This window comes from Gopherus flavomarginatus, chromosome 4 (assembly GCF_025201925.1).
Source record: "Gopherus flavomarginatus isolate rGopFla2 chromosome 4, rGopFla2.mat.asm, whole genome shotgun sequence".
Lineage (NCBI taxonomy): Eukaryota > Metazoa > Chordata > Testudines > Testudinidae > Gopherus > Gopherus flavomarginatus.
The window spans coordinates 141,945,257-141,971,462 of record NC_066620.1 but is presented as its reverse complement, the minus strand read 5'-3'; the positions used below and the strand labels follow the sequence as shown (position 1 = coordinate 141,971,462).

At 41.3% G+C, this 26,206-nt stretch overlaps 1 protein-coding gene across 3 annotated transcripts in view; it reads right to left on the bottom strand.

Moving 5' to 3' along the window:
* FBXL4 (F-box and leucine rich repeat protein 4) overlaps positions 1–26,206 on the bottom strand; it is a 94,255-nt gene that overhangs the window by 19,232 nt on the left and 48,817 nt on the right. For all 3 annotated transcript variants that reach the window (XM_050949270.1, XM_050949271.1, XM_050949272.1), the window contains exon 5: positions 20,108–20,321. In XM_050949270.1, the coding sequence (XP_050805227.1) occupies positions 20,108–20,321 (214 nt within the window). The remainder of the gene's footprint in view (positions 1–20,107; positions 20,322–26,206) is intronic.

The window sequence follows — 26,206 nt, the reverse complement described above, 5'->3', positions numbered from 1 at the left end:
TGGGTGAGGGTGGGAGCAATCAACAAAGTCTTTGTTCTTTGATGTTTCACAATGGCTCATTTGGTTTCAGTGGGCCTTCTTGGTAGGCAGCGTTCCATAGGAACACAGCACAGCACATACTCCTTTCCTGTTTGATAACTTACATAATTACAGAAGATTTCAATGCAAACACTTAATATTTTAATTCCCTGTAAGCCATGTCGTCAGTCGCCCCTCCCTCCTTCAGAGGAATGGCAGACAATCGTTTCGCGCCTTTTTTCAGTGCAGACGCCATACCACGGCAAGTATGGAGCCCGCTCATCTCAAAGCAGCAGTCATCAACACTGTAAACACCTCGCACATTCTCGTGCAGTTTATGCAGAACCAGAACCTGAAAAACCAGATAAGGAGGCAGCAATGGAAACGCAGTGACGAGAGTGAAGACATAGACACAGAATTCTCTCAAAGCGCGGGCCCCAGCACTTCGGAGATCATGGTGTTAATGGGGCAGGTTCATGCTGTGGAACACCAATTCTGGGCCCAGGAAAAAAGCACAGACTGGTGAGACTGCACAGAGTTGCAGGTGTGACATGGCTACCAGTGGCTGCGAAACTTTCGCATGCATAAGGGCACTTTCATGGAACTCTGTGACTTGCTTTCCCCTTCCCTGAAGCACCAGAATACCAAGATGAGAGCAGCCCTCACAGTTCACAAGTGAGTGGCGACAGCCCTGTGGAAGCTTGCAATGTCAGACAGCTACCGGTCAGTTGGGAATCAATCTGGAGTGGGCAAATCTACTGTGGGGGCTGCTGTGATGCAAGTAGCCAAAGCAATGACTGAGCTGTTGCTACCAAAGGTAGTGACTCTGGGAAATGTGCAGGTCATAGTAGGTGGCTCTGCTGCAATGGGATTCCCTAACTGTGGTGGGGCGATAGATGGAACCCATATCCCTGTTTTGGCACCGGATCACCAGGGCAGCCAGTACATATACCGCAAGGGGTACTTTTCAATGGTGTTGCAAGCACTGGTGGATCACAAGGGACGTTTCACCAACATCAACATGGGATGGCTGAGAAGGGTTCAGGACGCTTGTGTCTTCAGGAACACTACTCTGTTTAAAGGGCTGCAGCAAGGGATTTACTTCCCAGACCAGAAAATAACTGCTGGGGATGTTGACATGCCTATAGTTATCCTTAGGGACCCAGACTACCCCTTAATGCCATGGCTCATGAAGCCATACACAGGCAGCTTGGACAGTAGTCAGTAGCTGTTCAACTATAGGCTGAGCAAGTGCAGAATGGTGGTAGAATGTGCATTTGGACGTTTAAAGGGTCGCTGGTGCACTTTACTGACTCACTCAGACCTCAGCGAAAACAATATTCCTATTGTTGTTATTGCTGTTTGCTGTGTGCTCTACAATCTCTGAGAGAGTAAGGGGAAGAAATTTATGGTGGGGTGGGAGGTTGAGGCAAATCGCCTGGCCGCTGATTACATGCAGCCAGACACCAGGGCAATTAGAAGAGCACACCAGGAAGCGCTGCGCATCAGAGCAGCTTTGAAAACCAGTTTCATGACTGGCCAGGCTACGGTGTGACAGTTCTGTTTGTTTCTCCTTGATGAAAACCCGCCCCCCTTGGTTGACTCATTCCCTGTAAGCCACCCACCCTCCTCCCTTCGATCACAGCTTGCTTGCAAAGGAAATAAAGTCACTATCGTTCAAAAGCCATGTATTCTTTATTAATTGATTATAAAAATAGGGAGAGAACTGACAAGGTAGGCCGGGTGGGGTATGGGAGAAGGGAAGGAAAAGGCCATTTCAAAACTTGTTGAATGACAGCCTTCTGTTGCTTGGGCTGTCCACTGGGGTGGAGTCGCAGGATGCATGGAGGCCCCCCCCCCACCCCACGTTCTTGGGTATCTGACTGAGGAGGCTATGGAACTTGCAGAGGGCGGTTAAACAGGGGCTGCAGTGGCACTCTGTTATCCTACTGTCGTTCCTGAAGCTCCACCAGATGCTGGAGCATGTCCATTTGATCCTGCAGTAGCCCCAGCGTTACATCCTGCCTCCTCTAATCTTCCTGCCGCCACCTCTCATCTCAATCGTCCCTCCTGTCCTCACGTTCGTCCCTCCTGTCCTCATGTTCACTGGCTGCTTTCCTGTACTGTGATAATTTGTTATTCCACACATTCAGATGAGCTCTTTCATTGCGGGTCGACTGCATGATCTCAGAGAACATTTCATTGTGTGTGCATTTTTTTTGCCGCTTTATCTGAGAAAGCCTTTGGGATGGAGGAGGGAGGCTTGAAAAATTTGCAGCTGAAGGAGGGAAAAAAAGGAGAGAAGTATTTAAAAAGATACATTTTATAAAACAATGGGTATACTCTTTCACGGTGAACAACACTATTCACATTACATAGCACATGTGATTTTGGTATAAGGTCATTTTTTGCATCTTATTTTGAGTGCCTGTGACTTTGGTGTTAGAGATTACAGACTCAGGTCCGAGCAACAGAATTCAGCTTGCAGGCAGCCATGGTAAGCCATAGTCTTTCGGCTTCTGCAACCTTCATAAAAGCAGCGCCCTCCTTTCCCATACCAAGCAAAGCCCGTTGACTGCTGCGGTTTTCGTGTTAACGTGCAGCAGCAAAAATCAGACTAACCCCCACCATCCAATTCTCTAGGATGATCGCTTTACCCTCCACCCACTGCATGGCTGGTATCAAGGAAGATCCCTGCTAGCCAAATGCGAACAGCTCAGCGCCAATGCCTCTTTTTCCCCCGTCACTGCTTGGTTAACTGCAAGGAGGATTTCTTTTGAGCCACAGGCAAATAGTCCAGTAGGAACGACCACCTCTGAATGTCCCCTTAATTAAATTCCCGTATTTCAACCAGGTTACATGAACAATATCTCTCTCCTGAGGATAACACAGAGAGATAAATAACGGATGTTGCTTGAATGCCAAAAAACACTGGGACCATACACTGCCAAGCTTTGTCATGCAATGATACCACATTACTTGTTACTAGAAGGGCGTGGTCAAGTGTCCTACCATGGATGACGGAATAAGGCTGCTCTCCCCAGAAACCTTCTGCAAAGGCTTTTAGAGTACCTCTAGGAGAGTTTTATGGAGATGTCCCTGGAGGCTTTCCACTCCATCCCCAGACACATTAACAGACTTTTCTAGTAGCTCTACTGGCCACGAATGCATCCCAAGTTCTCAGGGCAAATTAATCATTAAAAAACGCTTGCTTTTAAACCATGTATTATATATACAAAAGGCACACTCACCAGAGGTCCCTTCTACGGCTTCATGGTCCAGGATACTGCCTTGGGAGGGTATTTCAGTCAGGGTGAGAAAAAGATCCTGGCTGTTGGGGAGAACGGAGTGCTGTGTGCCCTCCTCAAGCTCTGGCTACCCCTCTGATACACCTCAAGCTCGTCCTCCTCCTCATCTTCCCCATCCACAAAATCCTCAGGCCTGGCTTAGAGTACCCCTCCTCAGAATCCATGGTCAGGGGTGGGGTAGTGGTGGCGGGCCCCCATAAAATTGCCTGCAGCTCAGCATAGAAGTGGAATGTCTGCGGCTCTGCCCCGGAGTGCCTGTTTGATTCTTTGGTTTTCTGGTAGGCTTGTCTGAGCTCCTTAACTTTCCTGTAGCACTGTGTTTAGTCCCTGTTGTGGCCTCTCTCCTTCATGCCCTTGGAGACTTTTTGAAATGTATTGGTATTTCATCTTTTGGAACGTAGTTCTGATAGTACGGAATCGTCTCCCCATACAGCAATCACATCCAGTACCTCCCATACGGTCAATCCTGGAGCTCTTTTTCGATTCTCGGACTGCATGGTTACCTGTGCTGATGAGCGCGACTGGCCAAACAGGAAATGAGATTCAAAAGTTTGTGGGCCTTTTCCTGTATACCTGGCCAGTGAATCTGAGTTGAAAGTGCTGTCCAGAGTGGTCATAATAGTGCACTGTGGGATAGCTCCTGGAGGCCAATACCGTCAAATTGAGTCCACACTAACCCTAATTTGAACTCGCAATATCGATTTCAGTGCTAATCCCCTTGTTGGGGAGAACAGAAATTGATTTTAAGAGCCCTTTATGTCAATGTAAATGGCTTCGTTGTGTGGACGGGTGCAGGGTTAATTCGATTTAACACTGCTAAATTCGACCTAAACTCATAATGTAGACCAGGCCACAGGCTTACATAAGTATAAGCAAACCTTGATAGAGAATTCCCACTCCACCTTAATCAAACTGTTAGTAATTAACTGAGGAATTACTCAGCATTTCTTCAACTCTATAGGTAGGGAAGGGGTTTATGTTTTGTTTTATAGTGATTCATTTTGTAAAATCATAAGCACCTGTGAAGTAAGAGCCTTTCCCCTTAAGTTTATTTCTGGAAAGCTTGGTTTAACAGTGTCAGAAGTACAGCTTTAGAGATTTCTTCGTCTCTTTAGAGTAGAAGGGAGATTCTCATGAGGGATTTTAAAATTAGCACTGTTTCTTTAAGACCTAATTGTGAGCCACTGCCTTCACCAGTACCTGGGCCAAACCCTGAGAGAAGTGGGGAGGGGACCTGTGTGAGGGAAAGTTGAAAGGACAGTCTGCTGACACATTTCCTGAATGTCTTCCTAAGGAAAACAGTAACCACTTTATGAGCTCCTGTGGGGATCACTGGAAACTGGAAAGGGAGAGGAGACAGGTGCTTCAAGGGAGGTTTAGGTTGGACATTAGGAAAAACTGTTTAATTGCCAGAGTGGTTAAACACTGGAATAAATTGCCTAGGGAGGGCATGGAGTCTCCATCATTGGAGATTTTTTAAGCGCAGGTTAGACGAACACCGGCCAGAAATGATCTAGATACCACTTAGTCCTGCCACAAGTGCAGAGGACTGGACTACATTACCTCTCGAGGTCCCTTCCAGTCCTATGATTCTGCCAGGGAAGGTGATCCCTGCCACTTCGTCTGAGCTGAATAGGGACTGACCACTGAGAACAAGGATATAGCTGGGGCAACTGACGACAAAATAACTCACTAGTATAAGAAAGGTCACAAGAGCTGGCACCTTTCATGGCATCTGAAATATTTCAGGTAAAATAGCTTGTGGTAGGAGGGATGCTTCTCAGCCATCTCAGCACGTACCATGCCTATGTGCCGGCTGGGAGCAGGAATTTCATCCTCTGGGTTGCTCTGAGGGCTCGGTGACAATCTGAGCCCCATATTCACCACAGTAATATGATTATGATATAATTATATTGCATCTTGATTATGTGGCATCTTGTATAAGACGTGTCACGTGAGGTCTATGGAAAAGTAATGATTTGCTGAATATGACTATGCTATTTGTATGCATGAATCATTTTGTATCTGAAGTTATGAATATTGACTATGTATATGTATTTCAATTGTGCTTGCTCTGGGTAACACCTGCAACTAGCCTTTCCAGTACAAGAAAGCTAGACAGTGTTAATGGCTCATCAGCGGAAACAATGGGCCATGAAAAAGGCATGTTCTCACTTGGAAATGCTTCGGACAGCTATGGATAATGGCTGCTATGATTCAGCGAGGCAGGCAAGGGCATGTGACCAGACCACATGGTACTGAATCTATTTTGGTAACTGTATTTTTCCACAAAATGGGCTGGGTACTTGGCTTAGAACAAAGGGAAGAAGGAAGAAACTATAAAAGGGGAAAGTAGCATCAACAAGGGGCCTCACTCCCTCTATAAGAACACCTGGAAACACCTTAGGAACAAAGACTGACTGACCTGAGGAAAGTGCTGGTCCCAGGCTAGAAGAGAGAATTCCTGCCTGTGTATAAAACATCTACAAACTGCCTGTACTAGCTAAAGGGGTGAGGCACTGTTTGAGTCAAAATAATCCCGTGTAGTGTATAAGATTTAGATTGCATTTTGTTTATTTCTTAAATAATCTTCTTTGATCTGTTTGCTATCTCTTATAATCACTTAAAATCTATCTTTCTGTAGTAAATAAACCTAGTTTATATTTTCTCTTAACCACTGTGTTTTTGATTGAAGTGTTTGGGAAAAATTTCAGCTCAGTTAAAGGTTTTGTGCATATTCCTCTCCAAGTCGCATAGGGTAGGGGTGGGGGTGGGAGCAGAAACTCGGTGACTGTAATAATCTTATTGGTCAGGCTTTTGACCAGGGCAGGCCAGTACAGCTCCGGGGTCCATAGCTGGGGAGTATTTTGGTTGAAGCCTCCCTATTGTTGGTTCATGCAGTGGCTGTCCAGAGCATTCATGAACACAGCTGGGTGTGGTCCCTACCCGTGCATGTTGGTGTAAGTGGAAGCTTGCAGGACTTTGCAGCTTGTCACAATGTCACACTGCGAGAGGGAACCCAGATTGTTAAAACAGAGGGCTCAGCTGGGCAGGGAGGTGAAGATTCAAGAAACTCCAGTGAAATTTTCCTTCTTGGTTTTACAAGCTGTGAGAATAGGAGTATGGTAACTATGTGGTAGGTGCTTAAACAAACAAACCTTACCTTCAACTGAATGCCCCTGTGTCAAGGTTTTTTCCCCACTTTGAACTTTAGCGTCCAAAAAGTGGGGACCTGCATGATCACTTTTAAGCTTAATTACCAGCTTAAATTTGGTACGCTGCCACCAGCCAAAATATAGTGTTTGGCACACTTCCTGTTCTCCCAAAACCTTCTCTGGGGAACCCAAGACCCAAACCCCTTGGATCTGAACACAAGGAGAAATTAGCCTTCCCCCTCTTTTTTTTCCCCCCAGACTTCCCCTCCCTGGGTTACCCTGAGAGGCTACACTGATCCAAACTCCTTGGATCTTAAAACAAAGAGGAATTAACCTTCCCCCCCTCCTTTTCCCCCCACCAATCCCTAGTGAGTTCAGACCCAATCCCCTTGGGTCTCAAAACAAGGAAAAAAATCAATCAGGTTCTTAAAAAAGAAAGCTTTTAATTAAAGAAAGAAAAGGTAAAAATTATCTCTGTTAAATCAGGATGGAAAATGTTTTACAGGGTATTCAGATTCATATAGCCCAGAGGGACCTCCCCGCCCCCTTAGCCTGAGATTCAAAGTTATAGCAAACAGAGGTAAAAATCCTTCCAGCAAGAGACACATTTTCAAGTTAAGAAAAACAAACATAAGACTAATCCGGCTCTCCTGGCTATTACTTACTATTTTGAAACATGAGAGACTGATTCAGAAAGATTGGAGAAAACCTGGGTGTACGTCTGGTCCCTCTTAGCCCCAAGAATGAACAACGAACAAAACAAACAACGCAAACAAAGATTTCCCTCCACCAAGATTGGAAGTATCTTGTCCCCCCATTGGTCCTCTGGTCAGGTGTTAGCCAGGTTCACTGAGCTTCTTAACCCTTTACAGGTAAAAGAGACATTAATCCTTAACCATCTGTTTATGACACCCTGATTCTGGCCAGGTTTCAGTGAAGGGAGCTTCTATGCAAGCTGCTCAACTATCTCAGCACGAATCTCACCCACACACTAGCATAAGCCAGGCTTTCCTGTAGCCTGCTCCACTTTCTCAACATTGACCCTGCCCCATATGCTAGTTAGGAGCTGGCTTTCTGTCTGCCATTTCTGAAGGGGGTGAGGAAAAGAGGTGCCATCCTTTAGAACCTCCTCAGAAAGCCAAAAGATGTTGGTTGTTTTCTTTTTTTTTTTTTTTTTTAGTTTAGCAGTTTTGAGGAGATAAACGTCAAAGGCACTGAAGAAACAGGCATTTACTTGAGCATTTTGTGAAAGCCCTGCTACAAGGGAAGACTTGGAGTCTGCCATGTGTGCTGCTTGGGGGCACAGAATACTCAAGTATTCTTTCTGAGTGGTGATCTTAAGCCCAGGCTCAAAGCAAAGATCTTTATAGCAAATGGGGCAGATAAGATGGGGAATGCCCCTACTGTGAAACTGCAACATGGAGGCGACTGAGAAAATTCTGTTCAAGAGAGAAGCACTGGCCTGTCTTATAAGGCATTCTAACCTCTACTCCTTATTGCAAATTTATGTAATTTCTGTCACACTACTGCAGAGAAGCAATAAATCAAATTCCAGCAAAGCTCACCAAACTACACTGTTAAGAGCATTAATTCAGCTTTTTAGACATATAGAAGTATCTTGCTGAATAGCAACAGCTTTCCTTTTCCTATGTCAAGTTCAGCTCTCAGATGAGCAGTCTGTGATGGCAGCAAGCTTCTGGCTTCATTTTTTAAATACATAATTCCACACTAAATCAATATAAATCTGGAACAGCTAATTTCAACAGGTAAGACTGGACATACGGCATTTTCAATAAGATCACATGCAAATACCCTTTTCCATACACTATCCTACAATATTTAAAAAAAAAAAATCCTTCTCCTATTTTGGATCTCAGTTGCAAAAATACTAAAACAAGCATTTCTGGAGAAAGCAGCTAGCAAAACACAATAATTTGAAAACAGACAATCATAATCTCTGATGCTTTTACTGATCTTTACCTAAGGTAAGTGAATCTTTATTCCCTACATTTAGCAAAGAACATATTCCACCACATTGCAAATGCCAATGTGCAAGAAATCAGGTCAGACAGCGGACAATTCTACTTCAAGATGAAAGGTGCTATTATTATCATCATCATGAAGAAACAATTATACCTCCTATGATTTTAAACATGCAAATAGTGAAGTTTTATACAAAAAGTATCTAGACAATTATTCTAAAAGCTAATCTTGTTGGGATTATCTGAAACCACCCGGAATCTATTAATTTAAATAATTTTAGTAATTCAGAACTAAATTTCTTCCCACTCGTTGGCTGTCTACTCTTTACTACACAATGCCAAAATCGGGAGTTGGCAGAATTTATGAAACAACTTGTATGTTAAGAGACGATTTAGAAAGAATTATGGCTTTTCGTCTAATATTTTTTAGTTACTAAACAAGAGTAGCAGATGCTGTGTAGTTTCTCTTAAATGCCTCTTTTATTTTAAAGTCACAATGGGTAAATCTGTATAGTTATATCACATTATTTCACTTTTGTTATATACCATAGGTATTTCTAAGGCAACTATCACCATTGTATCTTAGCTTCTAAGAGAACAATTTTGGTAGCGCTAACAATATTCTCAAAAGGAAATTCCACTCTGATTGAAAGAATACAATATATTAACAACACACATACAAAGGATATTAAAGGTGAAATAAGGGCCTAGTTTAAAACCACTCAAGCAAGGAAATTAAGATTTCTAGTCTGATCTTAATTCATCCTGAGTCCAAGATACTGTACGAGGCAAAGATCAGTTTGAAATTACATACTTGTATGTATTACAATACTGAGAAACAAGTAGGCTAGTTAAAGATTGAATGGGGAGTGTTTTATAAAGGAAACATACAGAACCTTAATGATACTAGAATCACTAGGTTCCATTTTTGTTTTTAAAGCAAGCTAATAATTTTGCATGTTTTTGAATTTCAGAGAAATTTACATAGTGTTTGGCTGCCTAACAAAAAGTAGAGCAGCTCTCAATTATAAACTATTTTCAATACCATGTGTCCCCTGGATAGAACACTTGAGTAATTCTGACGTAAAAAGCAGGTCTTGGGTGCTACAGGAATATTCAAGGATGAAAACTAAATACCCTTATGGCCTGGTTCCTGTAAATCTAATTTGGATCTAGATTGCTGCATAGCTATCAATGTTGCCCTCCCTTTTTCAGCACTGTACCTTGGTGAGGAATACCAGGGCTGCCCAGAGGATTCAGGGGGCCTGGGGCAAAGCAATTTTGGAGGCCCCTTCCATAAAAAAAAGGTTGCAATACTATAGAATACTATATTCTCATGGGGAGCCCCTGCAGGGCCCAGGGCAAATTGCCCCTCTTGCCCCCGCGCCTCTGGGCAGCCCTGAGGAATACATGAACTAGAAAGGATTTGAAATATATTTTAGTCTGTTTTTACTTTTGTGTGTGCTGTTTCAGTATAGGATGACCAGACAGCAAATGTGAAAAATTGGGATGGGGGTGGGGGAGTAATAGGAGCCTAAATAAGTAAAAGACCCAAAAATCAGGACATCTGGTCACCCTATTCCAGTAGCCATGTTGCAAGCAGTGAACCACATGGAACCACACTCCAACTAAGAGGTGGCCAAGCCAGCTTTACAATTAAGGTATTATATTCTCTGATCTAATGTGAAGGGGGCTGGTCTGGGGAAGGGGGGAAATCAAGCTATATATATTGCATATAGCAAAAATGCTTTAGACACATGCTACAGAGGTCCCTGGTATTGTGACACCACACCATATTTTTGTTCTCTGTTAAAGGGTTCTCATTTTTACATTCTGACATCCTTGTGGTTAACTTCACTTCAGTGGGACGTAAAGCATTCACAACTATGGATGGCACTGCTGATCTACGTTTAGACCTCACCAAGACAGCTGCCTATATCAGTGACTGTACTAAAGTACCAAATAGGATAACATTTCTCTTGGGATTGACTTGTTATTCATATATTGTGCTGCGCTTCTGCAAAGTGATTAGTCTTGCCTTGCTGTGACTTGTGATATGCTGCTCCATATATATCTTAATTACACTCTTTAATCACCCCTTTTTGTTGCTGCTTGATGAGGGAGGAGGTTGGCCTCTTGGAGACTGATTCGCCTTCCAGCAACCCAGAAGCGCTTGCATGCAGGGGGCAGCAGAAGTTCCAAGTCTCCATACATCTATCTATGTATATATGTATCCATTATTATAGTACCTAAGTGCTTCACAGTCTTCAATGTATTTATCTTCACAACACTGCTGTGAGGCAGGGAAGTGCTATTATCTCAATTTTACAGATGGAGAAATGAGGCACAGAATGACTAAGGGACCTGCTCAAGGCCACACAGGAAGTCTGTAGTAGAGCAGGTAATAGAACACATTTTGTAAGTCCCAAGCTAGCACCTTCGCCACTGGATCATCCTTCTTCCCAGACACAGAAGGCCTCTCCCAGTGCCAATGGACATAGGAACTACTCTTACTCCCTTGCTGTACACACTAGAGTTTGTAAAGGGTGACTTTCCCTGGGCTAACGTATACAAAATTGCACTTTAGGTTGTGTGTTATTAGTTTGTGGACCTAGAGATCATTATGGACAATTCTCAATCATTTGCTCAGGCTGAATACAGTAGCCATACTTTTTCTTTTACAGTAAATTGATTAAGTTAGTATTGGGAAGGGAGGTTTGCCTTTCCCTGGAGCATCCCTTGGGACCATACTGATGTGCATAAGATTAAAGGGAAGATGTTTGAGACACGATAGTAGGGAGACACTGGTGAAAGATGGGCTTGTGGCAGCCCTAGTTAAAAGTCACATATGGGCAATCTCCCATTTCAAGTAAATTCCCTTTTATGGTGCACTTTGGCTAGTAGGCCATTTGTTATTAATGTTGCATTTTTGACAGAAAGGAGTCTCTTGTGGTAGAAGTTAGTTTTGTGGCCTTCCTTTCCATACCTTTGGTCACAGATTTAGGAACAGATGAGCTAAGGACATTACTGGAGAGGACACAGAACATGGAAGAGGGGCTTATCACTGTATACAGTTACAGGGCCCTAAAACCAAACGTGTGCCAGCCTGCTATTGGTATAATCTGAATCTTAATATTTGGGATATGTAATAGGGGCCTTCGTGCTCTGTAATTACTTAGCACCACAGAAGTTCCAGGTAACACCTGAGTTATTTCAACAGCCGTTGTGATCTCTACATATAATCCAGGTATCAGTGTTTTGGTTTTGTTCTGCTGGTCAAATTATATCTTTATTTACACCTGTGTAACTTCCACCTATCTTCTTCAGATTAGGGATTTAGTGACAGTGGGCAGCTCCATTAGCCTTAAGTAGGGTCATATGGGTGACACCCAGGATATGATTCAGGCCCTATGAATTCCATGATTGATTTATTTGCTACAGAATTCACCTCTTGCTATGAAACTGTGCTGCAGATTTCATTAATTTTTGTTTGTCTACAACCCTTTGGCTGTAAAGATAACCTTGAAAACGTGAACATAAACTATTTAATTAGGTCTGACTGAATCTGAAGACAGCCTGAAACAATAGCTCTAACAGGTATTAATTGATCCATTCAGGTAAATGGGTTACCGCTGAAATGTAAGTAGAAAAATGTTAATGTCAATATTGCCTATTTAACTGCTCACATTTAAGAAAAAACAAGAGAAAACATATTTCTCATGCCTTATGCCAGTGGTGTAAGCCCAAAATGCCCCCTCCACAAGCTGCTGAAACTTCCAAGTTGTACCAGGCCTTTCTGCCAGCTGAGAACCATTCATAGGTATTACAATCATATTAAATGTAAAACAAAAAAAAGTGTGTGTGTGTTGTACAGGTGTTTTAATTTAGCGAATTCATATATTTCAACTATTCTAAAAGTGTATTTGCAGTAAAAATGAAAACTTTTGTTGTCTCACCACTCAACCTATGAAAGTGTTTAGAATATCTTGTAAAATGAAATATATACTCTCACATTTCATCCTACAAATATTTAATTAACAAGGATGCTTGTTTTTTCTAATTTGTAATTGTGGATTTGGTATCTAACTAAAATATAATTTTGGCTACAGTATATATGCACAAAGAATGCTTCAGATATGCACTACAGCAAGATAATGTTCATGCCCAAATCATAATGATGCGTATTGTCAAATTATTGCACACAATAATACTTTCATTGTTCATTGTGCACTTGAAATGCATCAGTGCCAGCGAGCACTGAAATTATGCTGTGAATGAGTATTCAGTGAATAAACATTAAAGAGACACGTATCAGCAAATACCAAGACCACTAGCACAAAAATCCCAGAAGCATAATGGTGGTCTTAAGTTAGCAGGATATAATTATTTTTTTTAAAATGTGACAGTTGGGCTTCTTTGGGCAAAGTTACAAATTGATTCAAGCACTTCAGAATTTAACAGGCTTTAGGAAGAAATAATTTACAATAAATTTAAAGGGCATTTTGGAAATACTACATTTTTCATTAGATGGGAAGAATGATAGTCTTGTACTTAAGGCACAGGACGGAGAGTATCTTCCTGTATGATCTCGGGCAAAATCACTGAACCTCACTGTGCAATAACTTTCCTTACTGTAATGTGGAGAATAAGAATAAGGGTGTTGTGAGCTTCACGTCATAAACTTTGGACCTGATCCTGCAAACAGCATTGCATATGAGTAACTTTATTCACATGAGAAGTTAATGAGAGACTACTTAGTTTGTAAGAATTTGCAGGATCAGGGCTCCTTACGTAAACTTTGTTTTCTAATATGTTCGCATAGCAACTGTGATTGAATACAAATAATGAGAAACAAATAATAAACTCCCAATGCTAACCATTTCTCCACTACACTGAAACTGATGAGATATCTTTCGAAACAAAATCTTTAATTCAGAAACAGTGGGAAAAGATTTTAAACACAAAGACATATTATAAATTCAAGGAAAAACATGAACACTGAGAACAACAAGTAATTGTAAGAAACGTTTTGAGATTTATATTATAACTGTATAATATATTGTTAATCTTATTATATGTTATCCCCAAACTCTATACTTTTACATTAGGAACAAATCATGAACCATCAACCAACCTTGCGCACAAATTATTCACTATTATAATAAATGTGTAATACCGAATAATACCTAGAATAGCAAACAGAGTACAAATATTATAATTTAAAGGCACAGAAATTTTTAAAAAACCAACACGCTATAGAAGACAATCCAAGACTGGTACCACTACAGAACTAGTTTACATTTATTCCCAGGCAGAGCTAAATGACCATGTCCAGACCCATGAAATGGCATGCAAAATCCATAAACTTAAGTATAGCGAGGACAATGAATCCTTCGGGATATTGTGCTATTTAAGCATATTTCCAAGTTCTCCATTGACTAACACAGAATTTGTCATACTGCACCTTACTACTGATCTCGCTAATACAGTATTCGATTTTCAACAATGGCAAATACCTGATGCTTCAGGGGAAAATGACCACTCTTCTCACTCTGCACTATGTTCTTAGCCACTTATGCAAAGCCGTATGTAAGGAACGATTCCTTTCTGATTGCAGCAAATTCATTTATGGCTTGAATTCTGAAATACTTTATTCATTTTTGCTTGCACAGCCAAGTGTTATTCATATAATATTTAATGCTCACTACATTTAAAACATCCAGCCACAGTGTTTACCTTGCTGATTTTCTGTGACAGTAAATTCTGTAAGTTGCCTATATGTGTGAAAGGATACTTCCTTTCATTTGACTTAATTTTAATGCTCTTCAGTTTTACTGACTGTCCCTCAGTGTACAATAAGGTAAGAGAGGGAATGATAATATCTTATTATCTCTTCCTAATTTTGAATAATTGAGTCAAGTTTCTTTTTTTAAAAACATGTTCTAATAATTTATTCTAGTTTTTGCAATCTTGTAATATTGTTCCACTCATTCCATTAACCATTTTAGTCAACATTCTCTGCCATACCTTTCCTAGGTAAAGAGACTTTCAGGAAACTGGCTGCGGCTTCGGTAACAGTGTCTCCAATTAAAACATTGGGTGTTTTAGTTAACATTTAGATTTACAAACATCCCCTCTTCCTTAACAAGTCTCTCTGAACAGCTCTTTGCTCTCTCAGCATTTTGGATTTTTTCATGTTTTTAGCTGCAGTTCTTTATCATTTCTAGGGATTCTGCTACTTATGTCACTGGTTTAGGGGTTCCATGCCAGACATCAAAACCTATTTCTTTCCCTCTCTAGGTAAGGTGGGGCTTCCTGCTGGGGGTGAGAAGTTGGGAGAGGTTAGTCCAGATGCTGGAAGGGCAAATATTTAGTTTATAACTTCCTTTTCTGTGACACGGATATAAGGCGAGACTTTTGGTAACATCGTCATTGTTATCTCAACATCAAGCTTCCAGACATAAACTAGGAGCAACATACTACTGATATCTTCCTGTCTGCCTCATAGTTTCAACGGTTATCTCAGAGTAAGTCTAGATGACTCGGTGGTAAAAACGCCAGCATTCAATTATTCCTAGCACCACTGCTAGGGTGGCAGTAAGAGAATTGCAGAAAACCTTGAATGTAAACAACGCCTTACCCTTTTGCTCACTTGTTGCATCTTAGATTCGACTATAAGCTTTTCGGAGCAGGAACCATGTCTTTTTGTGTATTTGTATAGTATAATGAGCTGGTATAATGAGACACTTGGTATAATGAGACACCAATTCAAACTGGAGAAATACTGAAGGAAAATTTACTTATGGTAAATGCAGTAGAAGATTTCTTTAAAAGGAGGCCATTTTTGTAAAAAGACAGCACTGTACTTCTGCCACACACAGAAGCATTTTTATTTTTATTGGACACACTAGTGCTAGTCATAAAACTTCCTGAAATTTAATTCATAAATTGATATTCTCTGCACACTGGTGCCAGTGCTATATCTTCATCCTCATTTTCTTTACCTCTTGAAAGTATTTCTCCTGCAGGCTAAGAAATTTGAGTTGATAAATGACTTCCTATACCATAAGCAACATATAAGTTTCCTGCCAGATTAGTTCATGTAATTTATTAGAAAATTTACCTTGTGTGATGTAAATAGTTTGTGACCAGCATCTACACACTACTCACAGAATAGGACAGTCTATATAAATAGGTTTGCCTCTAAATTAAATTTCTTTTCAACTACCTACAGCCATATAGGAAAAGACAGTCACAAAAACAAACTTTAACAATTCTAGTTATCTTTTAGCATATACTTGGTTCAGACAATTCTACACTTAATCTTAACAATTTATCTGGAATTACATTCCACAAAACTGTAGCCAGGAACAATACAATTCTCCGTCATTTTCAGATCATACCTTAGCTTTTTACAATACCACAGCAACTGATCTCAGATTTTAAATGTTAGCTAACTAGGAACAAGAGAGTCAGTAAAACTATATAAAGTAGTAATTAACTACTTCAACACACAGCTCTCATTCCATTAATTAACAAAGATCTACTTAAGTAAGTATCGAAGATTTGATTACTGTTATCACCTGATGTTGACTGATAATAGGGATGTAACAATATTCAAATAGACCTCCAAAACACAAATTATGGCTCCCTATGCAACTTCAATTGTATGCCCCTTTCTGGCACTGAACCAAAACATTAGTTTTAAACTACAACATGCTTTGTCAGACCCTGACAAAATTTCCTATCTACACTTATTCACCATTTATTAAACAGCACCTATCCAAAACTCAATGTGCCTTGCTAAATGTTAAGAATGCAATCACACTAATCTAAACAAAAGCAAAGCCATCAGCCTACCTAAATTAGAAAAAGAACAAACCCACCCCAGCCCAAAATACTAGCTTCCTGGCACACAGATCCCTGCCCCCAGATCACCTCTTCCTTCCCAAAAGCCTGTGAGAAAATATGACCCTTGAAGTATGCCCCAAAGATCAACAGCTCTGGGCTATTTTGGAATGGAAGATGAGAGAGTGGTGCATGAATTCCAAAGCTAAGGGCTTCTTAGCAGCTCCATCTCTTCTAAGTAAAAGGGATTCTGGCTCACACACATCCATTGATCATAACTGTGGCAGTATGGTCTGGAAAGAAAGATGGTCTCTCAAACTGACAGTCCCAAGTCAATTAGAACTTTATAAATCAAAAATACCACTTTAAACTCCACCAGAAACCAGCAGGTAGCCAGTGTAGATCATGAGCTCAGAGTAGAGTGACCAGATGGGATGAAGAAAATATCAGGACACATGAGAGGCGAGGGAGTCCCGCCGGCACGGCGGGGGCGGGAGGGGGGGGAAAGAAAAAAAAATGGAGTCCAACTGGCAGAGAGATAGACAGAGAGCAAACAAACAAACAAACAAACAGACAACAACAACAACAAAAAAGGAGTCCCGCTGGCAGAAGGGGGAAAAAAAAAAAAGGAAAAAAAAGGTGGAGTCCCGCCGGCGGAACAAAACAAAACAAAACAAAAACAACAGGAGTGTGAAATAGCAGGACAAATTGCATCCCGACCAAATATCGAATGAGATGCAGGGCAAACGCCTAAAAATCGGGACAGTCCCCCAATTTTATCGAGACCTCTGGTCACCCTAGCTCAGAGTGAGAAATTTCACATAACGAGTGAGCAACCACATTCTGCACTAGCTTCAGTTCCTGAGTTGATATATGGTGTAGTCCCACATACAGTATAAATTAGATTACTGCAGTGCATTGTAACAAAGGTATGGATCTTGCAAGTGGTCTGCATCCAAAATAAATTATTGCAATCTCAGAGAAGCAGTGAGACCTAGCAGACAGAGCACTGAACTGGGATTCAGAAGACCTGGATTCTATTCTCAGCTCTGCCACCAGTTTCCTGGGTGACCAAGAAGCAAGTCAATTTACCTCTATGCCTGTATCCACATATGTAAAATGGGGATTTAGAGCACTGAGATCTCTATGGATGAAAAGTGCTATATATGAGATAGGTATTAGTATCTTCTCATCAGACATATCTGAGTCTTAAATGATCATCTAACAGCAGCTAGGGGTCAACGCTACTCTCAGACTATAGTAATAAATAGTGGGAACATACCTTTCTTTAAAGTGGCAGATATAACCCCGGCCATCTTTTCTAATTCCTGCTCCCAATTTACCAACATCTCTCATTTTATCCAGATGGAATTTAAGCCACTGAACCCTCATCCATGTTCCAATCTCTACTGAAAATACTAGGTAGAACATTTGAAAACATTGGATGGGTCAGATGAAGGATCTATAGAACTGGATGTTTGTCAGTATTCTGTAGACAACTCAATTCATACCTCTTCACAGCTACTTTAAATAAGGGGGTGGGGACAAATCTTAGAGGGTGACAATGTTTAAGGGGCATTTCATTGATGTTGGAGGACAGAAGATCAATATCTTGTCCCAGTAAGCTATCAATAGATTGAGTTTGCTGGGAAAATATCTCCCCTCACAGCCATCCAGAAACACTCAGAATTCAACTAACCTCCAAGAGTGGACCATCAAAATAAGTCCTAAATGGAGAGGAGTACTGCAACCTGAAACTGCAGAATACCATACCTGGCCTATGATATTGGTAAAATTTTTAGTTCTCCCACGTCCAGTCCCAAACACAAACACCAGTCAAGAATGTGGCCAGATAAGTAAGTTGAGTCAGAAACTACCAGGGATAGTGGCTATGAAATCCTGAACTATCTCAGAAGAGATATCCTCAACGAAGATATTAGAGTCACTGAGCACCTCAGTGTCTCCAACACCACCTTAGTGGGAAATTAATAGTTTGTGCAGAGACTTTACAGTGGACAGTAACACAAGTCCCATGGTTCCTGGGACACACACGCAAGATAAATATGTTGTATTTAGGCTTGGCAAAATTTGGAGTTTTTAAATATAATTTTGAAGGATAACATCAATGTTTATTCTTAAGCATTTTTTCTATTTTTATCTATTTAAATTCGGAGTTGCACAAAATTATGGATTTTAAGCATTTTTTATTTGTATTATCCCCATAATTAAAAATGTGTATTAGCAGGCAACAGGGGGTGTCAGTCAATTATTTGACAGTAGACTCTGAGATTCAAAAAGTTAAAGCCTTATAACCATTACAACCCAAATTGGTAACACCATGACAAAATATACAAAGTAAATATCCTTAAATCCAGCTCTGATAAGTTCTCAAACAGCATTTTTCTTACTTTGCCTATCTGCATTTTTGATTATTATCAATTTAAATATTTTTGTTAGTCTGTGTCTATGGTGAAATTAACATTTACCAATAAAAATCTAATCCTTCCAAGCCTAGCTGTATCTGATCCAGTTTAGAGGTGAGAAACTTGCACTTCTGGCTAGATGCAAATAGCACAGCCATAATATCACCTCACCCTTTCCTAACTCATCCCCTTCCTCTTCTCCATTTCGGTGGCCCTTTCTTAATGACCTCTCTTCAAATGGAGCTATGCAAGCACAATATTTAAAAAAACAACTGAAGCTAGGAACTTAAAGCACGGCTTGCTTTATAGTTCTCATAGAAGTTTGAACAAACTCAATTCAATACGTTTAAAGTTAACACTCAGGGTCAAATGTAGTCCTGCCATAAACTGGTACCACTCCTACTGACTTCAGTCAGAGTTCCACTGCCTAGTTCCAAGGACGAATTTGGTCAAGTTGGAACATATATGTGTGTTCAGATTCCCACCCCCCCCCACCTCCCTTTTCTCATTTCTTCATTACAATGCTCAAAACATACGGCAACTTGGAATGCTGTGCATGCTTAGTTGTTTAAACTTGTCTCTTGGGTTAAAGTCATGCTGGTTTAAGGGGTATTGCTAAAGAGCTAGATTATAACCTTACAATGTGGTGTGAATAAGAAGTGGGACATAGCTGCAGTGTCAAAAATCAGACTAGAAAATGAGTTCTGACTTAGAGAATCACAAACATAAAAACAAATACAAAGACAGTGATATAGGCCCTAAAAAATGTGACACTACCTTTGTTATGGGAAATAACATGTTGATACTTTGTAGAGCTACTCAACTGCAATAGGGATAATTATATGTGAAAATGCTGTCCAAAAATATTTCAGGTCCAATACCTAAATTAATACCTGACAATAAAAAATACAGTAGAACTTTACTAATTAGTAACTCCTAGATACGTGATTTTGGATAATTAGCAAATTAATTACTAAACAAGATTGATACATCACAAAATGTGATTTGTTCATTTGTCAATTGCAGTTTGTAATTAATGGACTGATATTTTGAAATGTACTAGTAGCACTCCAGCATATTTTGTAACAGTAAGGAGTTGTTACTAAGATTTCAATAGGGCACTCTCCTGACCTTTCAAAAAAAAATTAAAGACCACCAGTTTTGTATATGGATTATAAAATGACCAAAAAAGTAAATTTCTACTATTTTTTAAAAATCCAGAAACTACCTTGGTAAATACAAAAATACAAATAAATACATTTTTTATTTGCATTATTCATATGATTTTAATTTGTTAACTGTTAATTAAACCACTTACAATTTTAGCAGGAATCAAAATACTCATTGTAAAGGTTAAAAATAGTTGTTCCTACCTCTACTTTTGTTCGATAAAGGACGAGACGCTTAAGACTGCACACTTTGGCAATGTGGTTGAAAGCCTGAGGTGGTAGCTTATCACAGGAGGAGAGATTTAATTCCTGAAGGTTTGGACACATCTCAGCAATGACCTCCAAGCAAGTCTCATTGAGGAAATGGCCGCAAGCCAACTCAAGGCGCACTAGTTCAGTGCCACAAACTTTCAGGAACCTGTAAAGAGCACATAATATATGAATTAAAGGGAGGAGATATATAGATTTCTGTGGAAATTTTGGAACACTGTCAAAAATAAGTGGATACTGTTGTACATTTTCCTTGCTTAAAAAAAATATTCTTCAACTTGCATCACTTACACACTGTTAATTTAATCTGTAAACTAAAAATATGCAAGGTTAGGCTGAAGTAAATTGATTGTAACAGACCTGAGGAAATCTATTAAATGGAAAAAAACTAAAAAAAAATCATGGGTTAATTTGATGTCAAGGTAAGAGATCAAGCTCTCAAAAGTGAAGTTATTCCGAAAGTTATGTTTACTCCATCAACATTCACTCAAACATGTTGCATATCCTGGATAGTTTTTGGTGTTCTCCAATGAATCATACAATAAGGCAGACCCGCCGACAGTGGGGGGCAATTACCCAGAGATATGGGCGATTTAAAAGGGCCTGGGGCCACCATCGCTGCCGCGGTGGCAGCTGGGAGCCCTGGGCCTTTTAAATTTCCTGGGTGGGCCTCAGGGCTCCTGGGCACCCACTGGCAGGCCCCTCCCCCCCCTCCAGCACCAGGTCCCACCAATCAGATTGTTCTCATCCCCCCCAGTGCCTCCCGTCCGCCGCCAACGGTTTGGCGGTATGCTGGAGGCACTGAGGGCGGAGGGGGGCGCGAAGGGGTGGGAAGAGGCGGGGCAGGGATGGGCCTGGGCAATGCATGGCCCAGATGCCAGGAGTGGAAAGGGCGGGACCAGTCCCTTCCAGCCACTGAGATGCTGCTCCGCAACCCTGCGCAACAGCTGCCTGAAAGAGCCTGGCTAGGGAGGTGGATTGCGCTTTCTGCCCAGGCTCGGGTGCTGGGGTCTCCGGCAGCCGACCCAGGCAGGGAGCGGAAGCCACCTCTTCGCCAGCCAGGCTCTCTCTGGTAGCTGCTGGGCAAGGCTGCAGAGCAGCGACTGGGAGGGGCCGGCGTTAAAAGTGCCTCCCTCCTGCTCCTGCCTGCGCTCCTGCCCACCAGGGAGAGCAGCAGAACGTGGTGGAGGTGGGGCAGGCGCATGTAGAAGCCCTGGCTGTGTCGGAAGAATGCATCCAGCAGCACAGCTGGCAGCTCGCTGGGCACCAAAGGGGACCCATTGACTGTTCTGCCCTGGGACCCGGAATTGCTGCTGGTGGGCCTGCAATAAAGTTTACATTTAACAAAAGTAAGAAGAGCAGAAGATACTACATTACTGGTAGTGGTAAGTTAATTTTACTAGAGTAGCCCGAAAGCACAACTCTACTGGGAAAAGGGTTTGGAAAAAAAGGTGTTGAGTTTGTTTAAATTACAAACATTTTTTTCTTACTTCCAGCCCTGCAAACTATGTTTAGGAAGTGAAAGTTGAACTCTGTTCCTTTCTTGTGACTTACCAGTTATTCTTGACTTCAAATGCAACCAAATATAACAGTGATCCTGTTTTGTTACAATTTTAAATGACCACTCTAAGTCTGATTTTGACATGCCTCAAGCATCCTAAACAGTAGGACACTTGAACTCCTTGGCTTCCTTCACATAGTGTCTAAACAATCAAGTCTCCAAGCCTTCTCTTTCTGGCAGAAGTCTAATCTAGCTATTCACTCATTCATCCCATCCTTCCTTCCCTTTCTTTCTCTCCAATGAGTCATTTTCCCTCATTTACTCCATACCTTACATTATCAACCTCCTCTCCTTTTCCCTCACTCTCCCTTTCATTTTCTATCACTTTCTCCTTCTCCCTATTCCATGCCCTCTTCTTCCTCATTTTTTCTGTTAGCGTGCAAGATGAAAGGGGAGGCCCTAGAGTCTATTTCCTTTGCCCCTAAACAGTTAGTGCATGAAATATGTGGATTAAGAGGGAAAATGAGGCACCTTCCTTTTGGACTGGAAGTACCATAGCCCCCTAAAAGGAAGGAGGAGTCCCCCATTTTGGGAGGTGCTTGATGACGACTCCTCACTGACAACTACTCTTTGAGATCTGCCATTAGCCAGCTCCTAATCCATTTAATGAGTGCTTTATTGATATTGTATAGTGCTAACAGTTTAATCAAAATGCCATGCAGTACTAATTCAAATGCCATATAAACGTTTAAATATATCACATCTAAGGAGTTACCTTTATTAATCAAACTTCTAGTGTCATCAAAGAATGAAACCAGGTTTGACAAGACCTATTTTCCATAAAATCATGTTGACTGTGATTATTTATATTCCTATCCTGTAATTCTTTATCAATTGTATATTGTATCAGCTTTTCCACTACAGTAGAACCTCAATGTTACAAACACCTCGGGAATGGAGATTGTTCATAACTGTGAAATGTTCCTAACTCTGAACAAAATGTTATGGTTGTTCTTTCAAAAGTTTACAACTGAACACTGACTTACTACAGCTTTGAAACTTTACTATGCAGAAGAAAAATGCACCTTTTAACCATCCTAGTTTAAAAGAAATGAGCACAGAAACAGCTTCCTTACCTTGTCAATTTTTTTTGAACTTTCCCTTTTTTTTTAGTAGTTTATTTTTAACGCAGTACTGTACTGTATTTTCTTTTTTTGGTCTCTGCTGCTGCCTGATTGCATACTTCTGGTTCCAAATGAGGTGTATGGTTGACCAGTCAGTTCAGAACTCTGGTGTTCGTAATTGTATTTTGTCTGGGACTGATTTGAGGCTAACCAGCCTATAGTTACGCAGGTCATCCTACTTGTGATTTCTGAGCACTGGCACAACATTAGCACTCTTCCAGGCTCCTACAATTGCCAAGGTACTCCAAGATCTATTAAAAATTAAGATCAGAAGGCCAGAGATCTTATCAACTGTAAGGAGTATAGATAACAGATATGCCTTGAATGACTGATAACTATTACTTCCTTATGGCCCTCAAAATTAAGAAAAATTATCCACCTCTGTTTATCCCCAACTAGGATCCACCTACTACTGAACTCCACCTAAGAATAAAGACAGTGAGAAAATGATTCACACTTTGACTAAGAACCTACAGATCAGCTAAGGTTATGAGTTCCACTCCCCAGTAAGAGACCAGAAAGTGAGCTAAAGGAGAATACTATGGGCAAGAATTTCTCATAATTTACATACAAATAAAGTCTTTTTCTCCCACCCAATGTAGCTAAAAAATGTCCCAAAAGGATACCAAACAAAGTAATACCTTGCTTTTCTAGACAAAGTGGCCCATTGTACAATGCAAGTGGATCAAGAGATGGGTGGGGAAAACAGCTGTGAAACCCAGAAAACTGAAGGTCACATAGGTTTAACTGCTTGTTACCCCAAGAAATCCAAACCACCTTGTCTTTACCCCAAACTGTGCATTTGTTTGCCTTGCCAGTCAGATCTCTTGCACTCTCTCTACGTGGATAGTATCTTCTGTTGCGAGATCTAAATGATGTGAAATGTTTAATACAATCAAAGAACATATGAACCATGTCCAGTAGATTTAGTAGGGGACTTTCTTTGTATTCTTTCTGAATGAGTGAGTGCTTCCCTGTAGAAGTGGCATGAGCTGTATGATGCAAGAAGGAAAGGGAACATTAAGAGAGGTGCACACCGGACTAGAGTAAAACTCTGAATTAAAATAAACTTCATACAAAGGGGGAAACTGCAATTAATGTGGGCTAGTGCTGAAATACAATCTTTGAAATGAATCAAACACACACCCTCCGATAAGAATATGATTAAACAAACTTGTTCCACACCAATGCCATCTACTGGATATTGATGGAAGCAGCAAAGAAACAGAGTAGAAAGTGTCCAAGAGAAATTGGAGGGTTGCCCTTTGGAATCAAGGTACACAAAACAAAGGTCACCATCCATGTGGGACCCCAGAGTAAACTGCAAAATCCAGAAGTACAACTAATGCCCAGGTAAGCCCTGTGGAGAGGATTATTCCCTTGTCGCACGGTTACCAAGATAAGCAGAAGTGGTGAGATTTCATTTTAAAGACTGTATTTCTCCTTCTATCTTTAATATAAATAACTAAAGATTGTCTTGTTGAATTTACACTCTTTAGTAAGACCTCAAGTAACCATACTTTAAAACTAACTAATTCTGTATGCATGCTCTCCTTTATAAGTCCAAGCAAACTGGCTTGAGAGAGAGAAATCAATTTTAAGTGATTCCTTTGATAGGAAAGGGACAAATTTAAACTATCAAACTACAGGGAGTCCTCGGACTTCCGACAATTTTCAGCTGACTGCCCGTTTCACCCCTACAACACTTGTTTCACCCTTATGATGCTCACTTTGCATAAAGTTTTCTTGAAATCACTTCCAGGTTGTGTTATACAGTGCTAGTATGGAGCTGGAAGCGGATTGCTTCTGACTGGCTTCGAGGCAGCAGGGTAGCTTGCTGCCACGTAAGGTTGCCACTTGTTTTTGATTGGCTCCCAGCCCCAGACTCAGCCAATCAGAAAGCTTGAACAGTGATTGGCTGAGGCTCAGCATGCGTGCCATTTTCCCTGGCTTTCTGACATAATCCTATCCAATCTTGCAGTTACATTTTATATTGTTACTCTAGAGGGAGACATACCATCCTGGTGTCACTTGTCTCAGTCTACTCTTCTTGATGTGGGGTCACCCTACTTAGCTTGGAGAAGAATTTCTGTATTTTAAGCAAGACAACCCCTCTCCCCGAACAATGTGCAACTTCATTAGTCTCCTTTATATAATATATAATAACAGTAGATTCTAGCCACTCAGATTCTTTCTAATCAACAATGACTACGGGCATGGCTACCTTTGCAGATGCAGAGCGCTTTGAGTTAAACCAACTTTCACAGAATGTAGTAGGGAAAGCGTTGTAGTCTGTCCACACTGACAACTGCCAGCGCACTGGCGTGGCCACATTAGCAGCTCTTGCAATGGCCACAGAGAGCAGTGCACTAAGGTAGCTAACTCAGCATGCAAGTGGCTGCAATGTGAGGGTGGAGTGTGACAGGGATTGTGTTGTGTGTATGTGGGGAGAGAGAGAGTGGGTTTTTAGGGGGCTGAGAGCATGTCAGCATGCTGTCTTGTAAGTTCAGACAGCAGCAGACCTCCCCTTCCCCCCCACATACCTCTCTCTCTCTCACACACACACACAGCATTCCATAGTAATGCTTGCTTTGTCTCGGAGCAGATAAGCATGCCGGTTGTCAAACGGAGCTTTCAAAGGGCATATCTAAAACAATGACAAGAGTGGCCACTTGACTTAAGGGGATTATGGGATATTTCCAGAGGCTGATCAGAGCGCAGTAATGCAACACCTCGTTCACACTGATGCTGGAGCACTCCAGCAGGGGCGCATCAAATGTTATTCTACTCGCCGAGATGGAGTACCAGAAGCTCTCTGGCCCTGGAGTCAGAGCACTCTACTTGCCTTGCCAGTGTGGACAGGTAGTGAGCCAGTGTGCCCAGGGCTCCTTTAATGCACTGTAACTCGCAAGTGTAGCCAAGCCCTGTGTCATAAGGCTGTGTCATGGTTATTTTTAGTAAAGGTCACAGGCAATAAACCAAAATTCACAGAAGCCATGACCTATCTGTGACTTTTACTAAAAATAACTGTGACAAAATGGGAAGAGAGGGTGACTCACCTTGTGCAGTAACTGAAGTTCTTCAAAATGTGTCCCCTTGTGGGTGCTCCACTTCAGGTGACTGTTGTGTCCTGGCACCTTTGATTGGAGATTTTTGGTAGCAGCGCCTGGTCAGGCTGCACGTGCGCAGCAGCTGTCTCGTGGTGCTGTTGGAGTCTCTTCAGCGCGTGCATGGCCCAACCCCCTCAGTTCCTTCTCTACCGTAGAGTCCTCATGTTGAACTCCAAAGTAATAGGGAGGAGGGTGGGTAGTGGAGGACCCACAGGGACCCACATCTTAAAGAACCTCA